Here is an 11,218-nt window from a genome sequence, read left to right as displayed (position 1 = left end):
TCTCCATGGTGGCCCACTTGCCTGGGTGACATACAACATCTTCCTTGAAGGGATACCTTTCCTTCATGCCTGACAGGAGTCGCCTCCAGAGGCTGAGGGCTTGTGCCCCTTTTCCAATTGCTTTGTCAATGCCCCCTTCCCTAGAAAGGGATCCAAGCTGCTTGGCTTCCCTACCCTCTAATTCCAGGCTCCTGGCCTTGTTATCCCAGCATCGCAGCAGCCAGGTGACAATGTGCTTGCCTGGACAACAGCTGAAATCTTTTCCCATATCTTGCAGCTCGCTGAGAGATAGGGATTGGGTGGTTACTGTCTTGTTTACGAGTTCTTCCTCTTCTCATGATGGCCCTGCATTTTCATCATCTGTTACTTAAATGAGGTGACTTTAGCTTCCAAGATTTCTTTTGTATAAGGGTGACAGATACCGCCACGGGTTGGTTCTCTGGTTCAGCTGCAGTGCCTGTCGCCGGGGCTGGTGTAGCCGCAGCGCCTCTCATTTTGTCATCAGAGCTAGAGACCTTCTCTTCCCCTTGAGGCTACTGAATAGTGTTGAACAGGGCTCGGTAGGCATGGGCCAGGCGTCAGCATGTTGCAGTGATTTGTGTCACTGGAATTGCCAGGGTGACAGCATACTTTTCCAAATATTTCACTAATTTTTCAGGATTCTGCACTTATTCGGGGTGAAGCTCCAAAACACTGGAGGTGCCCACTGTCCTAGGTACTTGCCCATACTATCCCGCATACCCTGCCACTCCTAACTATCCAGCCGCGGGGTAGATCTCTGAGTGGTATTCTTAAATAGTTGTTTAAACAAGATCTGAAACACATTCAGGAGAGCAGCAACAGGAACATGACAGTTTGAACATCCCAAGGCTATTCAAGATTCTCAAGAGCTATTGTAACTAGTCTGGAGGAGAAGGGGAAGGTGAAGGAAAGTGTCCCCCCTGTAAACTGGCTCTCTGAGGAGAAAAGGTACAAAGCTTATTTATTAATAGTTTCCGGGAGATGGCTCCTGAAGTATGGAGATGACAGCAATGCTAAGTCCAAATAACAGATCAGTCTCACGATGAGCCATTTTATAATATTATCAGCCAGTGTTACACAGTACAGCAAAACGATAACCTTGCCCCAGCTCCCAGCAGTGATGAACAAGCACGACAGGGAACATATAGATAACACAACTCTGAGAACAAGCACGACAACTTTGAGAGCAAATTAATCAACATTGTGACCAGCGACTATCAAACTAATATAATGAATGTTTATAACAAATTTGTTCTAACGTGCTCTGCTCAGATTTGTCCTTATCTCAGCCTGTCAAGCCCCATGTTGGTGGTGTGGTTTTAACCCCAGCTGGCGACTGGGCACCACACAGCTGCTTGCTCATCCCCCCCCTCCCTGGTGGGATGGGGGAGAGAATCGGAAAAGTGAAAGTGAGGAAATTCATGGGTTGAGATAAGAACAGTTTAATAATTGAAATAAAATAGTAATAATAAAAGAATATGCAAAGCAAGTGATGCACAGTGCAATTGCTCACCACCCGCTAATGATGCCTAGCCAGTCCTGGAGCAGCAGTTCCCCCCAGCCAGCTTTCCCCTAGTTTATATACTGGGCATGACATCATATGCCATGGAATATCCCTTTGGCTAGTTTGGGTCAGCTGCCCTGGCTGTGCCCTCTCCCAGCTTCTTGTGCATCTCCCGCCTACCTAAGCCTAAACCTTCCTGCTATCATAGGAAACCCCGCCTTTCCTTATCTTAGGTGTACAGCCAGTCAGTAGAGCATGAGAAGCTGACAAGTCCTTGACTTACTGTAAGCACTACTCAGCAACAACTAAAACACCAGTGTGTTATCAACATTATTCTCATCCTAAATCCAAAACACAGCACTATACCAGATACTAAAAAGAAAATTAACTCTATCCCGGATGAAACCAGGACACTGTGTAACTCTGTTCCTGCCACAGAAGAACGTGTGTTCTGCAAGGGTAAAGTGCTGAATGTTTCCTGACTTTTACGACATCAGAATCATGGTCTAGTGCAATAAAATGGCAGATGAGAAGCTTTCAGTGTAAGCATTGGGGGGGGAGGGGGGGGGAAATTCAAGAATGCATTGCTGATCCTTCTGTTTTCCCCCTTTTATTTCTAAGGTAAGATATGATACATAAATTGTAAGGTAAAAAATAAGCTTCATTATTTCTGCCTTTTTTATTAAGTGACATAAGGATCTGATCTACAGCATGCTTCCACAGCAATTTTTGTGTGAAAATACAAACTTTACAGAAGTGAAAGAATGTGTTAAACTGCTCAATGCTGCCTCTGTGTGAACCTACTTCAGTATACTTGAAATTGAGAACTAATTTGAAGGATGGGATGCTTAAGAGAAAACCAAGAAACTATAGCTCTACATATGAACTCTTAAGTGGCAAGCAGTCTGCTCTTTCCAGGATTTGTTTGCTTGTTATGGTAACTGTGCTTAATGGCTTTTTTTTTTTAATGTATGAACTCTATGGGCATACAGTAGTCATCATCTGTCCATGACTGTTAGCATTCAGGCAGCAGAGGAGACACACTGTCTTGCAAACTGGGAGTTAATCCCACATGAGGAGGCAACCTACCATATCAACCAATGGGAAGTAGGTGTTAGACATTGATTTTAATCTTTGCCAACAGATTAATGCAGGCTTTGGGTTTTTTTTTTTTTTGTTTTCCACATATAAGAAACCTTCTCAGACTTGGCCAATATAACCAGGATATAACAGGTAGAGAACAGAACTGAAATTTCAGGAGCAGGGTTCCACCGCCCCTTCTCTGGAATTCTGGGGCCTGTGCTCAGAACCACAGAATGGCAGAGGTGGGAAGGGACCCACCTCCCTGCTCAAGCAGGACCACCCAGAGCCAGGTGCCCAGGTCCATGTCCACTTGGCTTTTGAGTATCTCCACAGCTGGAGACTCCGTTCTCTGCAGAGGTGCTTTCCAGTCAGTAGGCCACCAGCATGTCCTGGGGCCTGGGGTTACCTCTCCCCAGGTGCAAGACTTTGTATTTCCCCTTGTTGAACTTCATGAGGTTCCCATCAGACCAATTCTCCTGCCTGGTGAGGTCCCTTTGAAAGGCAGCACCACCCTCTGGTGTGTCAGCCACTCCTCCCGCTTTTGTATCATCTGTGAACTTGCTGATAGAATCATAGAATCATTTAGATTGGAAAAGACCTGTAAGATCATCAAGTCCAACCACAAACCTAACGCTGCAAAGTCCACCAAGATGACCAGTTCATTCTCCATAATAATATTTTGGATTGAATTTGACTGTTAGTGAAGTGTTTATAAACAGGTTGCAGTTTTCCTCAATTTGCTATTTGAAATAGTGTCTGATTTGTCTTATGGTTCTTGATCTGCAGCTGGTCTGGGACGAGTGAATACCAGACACGTGCTTGTGTCGGCTTCTTTTGAGGATGTGTGTGTTATGTGGTGTGGCAGTGGTGCACCCTGTTCCAGCGTCCAGGTCATGTTCTTTTACTCCTGCCTGCATCCTCCCCACAGTTAAAAAACACAAAAGAAAGCAACTACCTCTAATTTGATGTGGTAAAGGAATTAATAAATTAACAAGGTCATACACATTTTAGCTTTCTCGAGGCTTTCAAACATCTGTGCAAGAGGTACAGTTAAATATCCTACATGTGATTGGTTGGGTTTGTTTTGGTTTGGTTTTTTTTAAAGACTACCTTTGTTTTGCCAGTATTGACTACTGTGTGTAATTAAAGTTGATTGAACACCTGGGGGTCAAACCTTTAGCTGCGTGATAAACTGATACCAGAAATATGAAACATAACAATGTCTCTTAGTGTTAGGGAAGGTGGGTAGGAGCAAGCCTCAGAAGCAAATAAATGATTGCACATGGAAAAGTAAACTCTTCTTTCTCCTTAAGCTAAAGTAAACGTGGGCGAGGGAGGGTGAAGAACAAGTACCAAGAACAAGAGACTACTTAGGTCCTCTGAGAAGTCTCTTACGGTAAAGCAAACCTTCATCTTCCTCCGTTAAGGGCTCGTAAGAGAACAGCTGGAGCAAAAACCGCGGCCCCACGAAGCCGCCCCGCCGTGAGGAGGAGCACGGTGACCCCGGGCAGCCACCCACCATGCTGCCATGGACTCTGCCATCCGCGCCCGGGGGTCCCTAGGGCAGAGCCTCCATTGGCAGGTAGGGCGGAAAACGGCAGAAAAGCTGTTTTCCTCCGTATTTCTCCTCACAGCTGGGATTTATTTTTCTAATTCAGCCGCCGCGCCCGCCGCCGGTGGCAGCCTGCCGTAAAGCGCGCGACCCGGCGGGGAGGGGGCTGCCGTAAAGCGTCGCAAAAAGTCGCACGCGTCCCCCCCCCCCCCGCCCTGTCGCCGCACACGCACACCCCGCGGCTCGTACCCTGTCCCCGAGCCCCCGCCACTCTGTCGGGGCGGCGGATGGCGCTGGCGGCGGGAGGCCGCTCGCTCCCGCGGGCAGAGCCGCAGCGCGCGTAGGGGCCGCGGGCAGGCGCCACCCCACACCATGCTGGCCGCCGCTTGGCTGGGCAGGGGCTTCTGGGGGCTCCTCCGCGGCGCGGGGCGGAGGCGGCCGGGCGGCGGCGCCGAGCCTCTGGCCAGCCGGCCCGGGGCGGCGGCGGCCGAGGCGGCGGAGGGGCGCGGCGGGGGGGCGGGCGGCCGCCGCCGTGGCAACAGCGGCGTCTTCTGCCTCGCGGCGGGCGCGGGGGCTCCGGCGGGGCCGCGCGCGGCGCCCGCCCTGCGCCCGCACCAACGGCTGCTGCGCGAGCACCAGCGGCTGCTGCGCGCGCCCGCCGCCGCCTGGCGCCTCCTCAGCGGCGGGGCCGGGCCGCGGCGGGCGGGGAGCGGCGGTGCCGCGCCGCCGGAGCCCTCCCGGGAGCGGCGTGCGGCGGGGCGCTACGCCGAGCTGGTACGTGACCCGGGGGGGCGCGGCGCGGCGGGCGCTTTCTCGCCTTCCTGGGTGCGGGCCGCTGGCGGGCGCGCTCCGCCGCTGAGGGGCGGGGGCGAAGCGGCGCAGCGCGTGGGGGAGCACTTGTTACCCCGTAGCCCAGCCGAAGGCGCGCTGCCTGCTGGAAACAGGTGTCACGCCCAAACTTGCAGCCAAACAAGGGCTTTCTGGGTCTCTTGGTAGCAACGTGTTTTCCTTCTGAAGCCGAAGTTAATGTTTAGTAGTTAGAGGCCATGTCCGCGTGTCTTGCGCAAGCGGCAGGTTGCTTCCAAGAACTTTGAAGGCTTTCTGGCCAGTTCAACTTAAAGCGTGTATTTGTCTTGATTAATTCTGTTACGTGCCAAGTTAGGGTTTGCCTTCCTGGCCTGAAGTTTTTGCTTTCTTGCTTTACAGTATGAAAACCCCTGGACGATCCCAAATATACTGTCAATGGCAAGAATGGGTTTGGCGCCAGTTTTAGGCTATTTGATTGTTGAAGAAAATTTCAATGTTGCACTAGGTGTCTTTGTTTTGGCTGGCGTAACGGATTTGGTATGTTTACACCAGTTTGGAAATACTTTGGGGATAGCGTGGGTTACGGTGATCCCATTAACGTGCATTGAAATTTATACTTTAATGTAGAATAGAAATGAATAAACAGATTAGGTTTTATATTCATTGTTTTCTAGAAATGGTATATACATCCTTTGTGACATTGCGAAGGGAGCTCGCAGGTAGCTGAAGGGGACTTAAGTGCTGGTGGAGCAAAGGGTTCCCTGACCAGCCCCAGGTGGGCATTGTCCAGTCAGTGCTTATGCATCTAGTGGTCTGTTACCATATGCAGGGGTACACGGTGCACTCATCGTGACAATAATCGTGTGAATTTTAGAACATCGGTTACCTTTTTTCCTTCTTCCTGTTTTTTTTCCTTCCTTTTTTTTTTTTTTTTTAATAATGAGAATTTAATATGTTCAGAGGCTTCCAGAATCTGGAATGTAATTTGAAAAAGCATAATAGAAATATCAGCTAACAGGTATCATATTTCACCTTAGTTACACTAGGTGTATTATGTGATGTCGTTCATGAAATACCTCTGTAACAGTAGCATGTATAAGCTATTTTTATTCTTAGTTTTCTAACAGAGAAACATTGAACTTTGTTTTTCCTAGTTGGATGGATTTATTGCACGAAACTGGGCTAATCAGAAATCAGCTTTGGGAAGTGCTCTTGATCCTCTGGCTGATAAAATTCTCATCAGTGTGCTCTATGTAAGCCTAACTTGTGCAAATCTTATCCCAGGTGAGAAAATGTCATTATTTCCATGTACTATACATGGTAAAGAAGCTGATTTTATGCATAGTAATATTTGTTGTGTTTCTGTGAGGGAAACTGTGTATGGCTTGGAGCTCTTGCTTTGTCAGTTACACTTTGCTCCTATTCAATACTGAAAAAACACCCCTCCAGTAGACCTCACAAAAAGCATATGCTGCTATGTACAAAAATAACTAGCATATACTGCCATTTTCAAATGTACTTTCTTTAAAGCAGTAATAGTTAGTAGCTATATCAAAAATTTTCTCATAGACTGGATTGTTTTAAGACTTCAGATTAAACCCTTTCAGAAGTCATGTTAAAAATCTTCAGTCACGCATAAAACTTGTTCAGAAGAATTTGAGAGTGGTTATTTCTTCTTGCTTTGTACTTTGTTTTCTTTTTGGTCATGGATGTAATTTTTCACTAGACCCTGTTGGCTTGGTTTTTCAGTTTCACTGACTTCCATGATTATTCTGAGGGATGTAGCGCTCATTGCTGCTGTTTTTTATGTGCGATACAAAACTCTTTCTCCACCGGTAAGTGTATAGCATTAAACAAAATTGTATGAACATGTGATCATTTTATCTTGATTAAATCTTCTGTGTTTTTGCAAGTATAAAAAAAAGAATAAGCTTTAACAAAGTTGCAAGCAAGAGATTTTCGTCTTGAGACTTGATGGTTGCTCAAAACTTGGGTGGATAGCCTAAGATGTAATGCTGTGCTTGTTCTTTTGCCAGATAGATTTGTAAGCACAACAGTGTTTCATAAAGATGAGTCAGAGCTATAGATAACTTTTTTTCCCTGTGTATGATGTGTAATAAATCATATAAGAACAGTAGCAGTATAATTCTTTGGTGCTACAATTGACTTTTCTGTATCGTGTAAAGAGGTACATCAAATTGCATATACTAGAATTGCCTTTTTCCCCCCCACCCCTCTTTTCTCACCCAACAGAGAACACTCAGTAGGTATTTTAACCCCTGTTATGCTACTGCCCAATTAAAACCAACATTCATTAGCAAGGTAAGAGTAGTAACTCGTTGCAAAAGGTAACTCCTCAGTACTTGGGGTGGTGTGTAGTTTGGAGGGAGGGGGCTGTTTACTACTTCTGCTGAGTGCAGTTTCAAAATAGTGCTGACTGATTTGGAGCCAGCTTAAATCCTGAGAGATTTTCAACTATACTCTGTCAGAGCACATGCTAATTTCGAGTGTGTAAGATGCTTCATTAAAACAGGTTTCTAAATAAATTTTCTGTATATAGACTAATACTTAAACCAGTAATAAAAGTGTATATTGGTATTCCTTGCATAGTACACGTCTTCATTTTTGTCACATTTCCTATTTTGCTTTCACCAGATGAATACAGCGGTTCAGCTAATTTTGGTGGCAGCTTCTTTAGCGGCTCCTGTTTTCAATTATGTGGACAGCATATATCTGCAGACATTATGGTAACTTATCTCTTCACTTTTTTTCAGATAATTTAATGTACTCCTAAAGAAACTGGTAATTGAGATTAATTTTGTGGAACAAGAAAACTGTGCCCAGATGAGGTAGTAGACCCATACAGCTGAATTTTTACACGTTTATTCTTAACTGACCCAGGAGCTAGATATTTATTGGTACTTAATTTACTATACAAGCAAAAAGTAGCCAAATTAAACTAGTTAAGATCCAGGAATAACGGCTTAAGAAACAAGTCTTCAGAGTAGACATGGTGTACACAGGCAAAGTGTAAATTCAGATTAATAGAAAAGAAGGGAGTGGGAAGAAAGGCTGTATGGGTTCTTTATTTATTCATGCTGTAAGTGTCCTTGAAAAAACAAACTTGATACCAGTAAAAATAGATGGGAAGTGTTTTCTTATTTTTGCTTTGTACTGTACCTGCTATCTTGAAATTTAGGTTTCTGAAGCCTCTTTGAAAAGCACCTGAAAACAATGGTGATTCCTGCTAGACTGTAGGAAGGAAAGGGAGGGATCGAATGAAAACACGCATACCGGAGCATACCTCCCTAAATAATGGCTGTTCCTTTCACTGTTATTGGAGGTCTAAACTGTGTCTGAACCTCAATTGCAGCTGAGGGCAGGTGTTACAAGTGCAGTAATTTCTCCTGAGCAGTTAGGTAAGAGTTCGGAACAAAAAGGCTGAATAGCAGATAGCAGAATTACTAAGTAACTTAAAGTAGTGGAAAATCCGGTGTTACTTGTCTTTTGGATTAAAAAAAAAAAAAAAATGCAAAACTCAAGCTTCTAAGGAGCTAGGAACCTTGATCTTAACAGTCATTGTGGTTTTTCATCCTGTTGGAAAGCCAAATCTGGAACAGCATCTGTGAAAGATGCTTACATTGCTGCTTGTCTGGGACTCTATGAGAGAGTTAACATGTTGTGAGTAATGGAGAGATGCTGGGAACAATTTAGCAGAGTCCTCTATAAACACTGTCAAAAATGACCTGGATGAGTCTGGCAGCGTGTCCAGGGAGGGCAGCTGTAATGGAGGGGCAGGACTGTAGCGGTGGCTCGCACCCGAATGGTGTCAGCCTTTGACACAGAGGAGCACTGCTAATTTAGAAATATATATGATTATTACCCAGCGTCTGGGAAGGGAACAAAAGAGGCTGAAGCCAAAACTTGTGCTTCAGCTTTGGAACTTGGTAAAAGTCTTGTACGATTTGAATGTTCCCCTTTCATACTACCAAGGGATAGTTTCTCACATCAGTCAGTTCTCAAGCTGGTAAAAATTACGTAGGCTGCAAATACTGAATCTTTTGCCGTCTCTAAAACAAGTGCTAATATGGTAAAAACTTGGCCTAGTATGCAATTGAACAGAAGCATGCTGCTTAGCGCTGGGTGGCAGTTCCTTTGTTTATCTAATCCTCCACTTAGCACTGAATTTCAGCATATAAATTGTAAACTGCATTTCTGTAGGACATAGTCCATGACTGTGTACTGAAAAACAGGGAAAACGCTTAAAAAATAACACTTTTTATTATCATACTTAGACTCAAATGACTTACTGGAACTATTTTCCCCAAAGGTGCATCACAGCTTTCACAACAGTAACATCTGCGTACAGCTATTACCACTATGGCCGGAAAACGGTTCAGGTGATAAATAACAAATGAAGTATTCCTGGAAGGGCCGGGCCTTGGCAGCGTGGTGTGCTGTACTGCCGAAGATGGTTGTAATGCAACTGAGTTTTGGATCAAGAACTCTTGTTTTTCTGCTTAAACCATGGCATCACAATGAAGTGAGGTTTGAACATGTACTGTGTATATATAGAGAGAGACTTCTCAATGTATTTTTAATTTGTTTAAAAATGAGGTTGTTTACAAAAACAAATAAATAATATTCTTAAAGACACAGGTTACTGGTTGCCGCCATGTGCATTCTGAATAATTTTATACTGTTTTTGAAGTCAAAATATGCACTCTTCACCAGCTTTTTTGCCATCTTCATGCAAGGCATTGAGTAGGCTGAGATCTGAAACGAAAAAGCAATTACAAGAACAAATTTATCTTTGTACTTCAACCTAAGTCAGTAAACCAGCATTGCCCATTAGGACTTAATGACATACATCAGCTTGCAGCGGAAGAAAGCATGTAATCAAGGAACAGTATCTTCAGAAATTGACACCGGAGTGATAGAAATTTTACTTCATATTCCGTGGTGATAAGGATAAGCCGTGAAGAGTCACAGCTCTGCTCCCTTTTCTTTTTAAATATGAGCAACAGTGAACTTCCCCCATCAGAGAAGAGTTCTGAGTCCCAGGAGGGTCAGCCGTGCAGTGAAGAGTCTGTACCCAAATGGAGTTCCGTTTGTCATGCTATGTATTCATTTCTAGTGATCGAAAGAAACTCTCCTCTATCTCCAGATTCTTTAAAGCCTCTAAAGATGCTGTTTAATCTAAGTACCATGGGAGAGGAAGGACGTTTGAAATACTGTCCAAATGAATGAGGAGAGCGGAAGAAACTTGTCGATGCACGTACTGTTCATTCTTCCTGTACCTCTAGCTTCAAGAGGTGTATGCTGGGATCCCCTCAGACACGGACCGCTGGCGCCTGTTCTTTGCCTGTTCTCTACTTACAGCAAGATGCAGAATAAAGCACTACGCAGAACAGATCATGTTGATCATAAACTTATGTTTTCTATTTTTGAGCAACGTGTGATTTCTTGTATGTCATAAAAAAACAGTGCAACTATGAAGGGCTTAAATCATTGCAATCAGGTGGTATGTGATACCAGTGTATTATGAACAGAAGAAAATTTGCTGTAGACGTCTCTTGAGAGCACACAGTCTCTTTTGTGACTGCACATGCTTGTATATACAAAGCATTTTAATATTTTTTTAATATTTAAACTTGTATAGAATGGTGCACAGAGAAAACACTTGATTTTTATTAGTACCTTTTTCTTAACTGTTCCCGCGTTTTGTGGTCGATGCAACACCTTATAGCGAAGGGACAGAGCGCAAAGCCTATGGAAGTTTCCTTAAAATATCTGAGTATTTAGTAAAATGGAGTACTTTTTCTTGAAGAAACAGTTTAGAAAGCAGAAATTTATTGTACCCAGTCAGGTCATTCCTGTTTGGTTCTGGTTAATGGGGTTGGGTTTTTTTGTGGGGTGGTGGTGTTTGTTTGTTTTTTTTTTTTTTTTTAAATCACAGATACCTTTGAACCATTGCATGAAATCGTCAGGGAAGGGAAGAATGCTGGTCAGTGAAGGCTGCGCGTTCGTTCGTGTGTGTCATTGCAGTTGTCACTGCCTGTGTCAATAACAAGTTCAGTGTGCGATTACTCGGTGGTACGTGCCTCAATACTTGTGTTAAATAAAATTCGTCTGGATGGTAGAGCCGCTGCTTTTGCCACGTACGTGTTTGGTCCTCGATAGTCACGGTGAGCTCTCCGTGAGCGCCGTCCGTCTCACCCCCGTCAGAAACTCGGTACAGGCGTGGGCGG

At 44.6% G+C, this 11,218-nt stretch overlaps 1 protein-coding gene across 1 annotated transcript; it reads left to right on the top strand.

The window, feature by feature from the left end:
- Nucleotides 1-4,532: 4,532 nt before the first annotated feature.
- Nucleotides 4,533-11,058, top strand: CRLS1 (cardiolipin synthase 1; the record flags this gene model as incomplete). The annotated part of the gene is made up of 7 exons (XM_082305868.1): nt 4,533-4,934; nt 5,367-5,504; nt 6,122-6,251; nt 6,717-6,802; nt 7,221-7,289; nt 7,623-7,714; nt 9,298-11,058. The coding sequence occupies 7 exons, from the start codon at nt 4,533-4,535 to the stop codon at nt 9,383-9,385; spliced, it is 1,005 nt and encodes a 334-aa protein (XP_082161994.1). The 3' UTR covers nt 9,386-11,058.
- Nucleotides 11,059-11,218: the final 160 nt, after the last annotated feature.

The sequence above is a fragment of the Platalea leucorodia genome (assembly GCF_965183815.1).
Source record: "Platalea leucorodia genome assembly, chromosome: 3".
Lineage (NCBI taxonomy): Eukaryota > Metazoa > Chordata > Aves > Pelecaniformes > Threskiornithidae > Platalea > Platalea leucorodia.
This window is presented reverse-complemented; position numbering and strand designations above follow the sequence as displayed.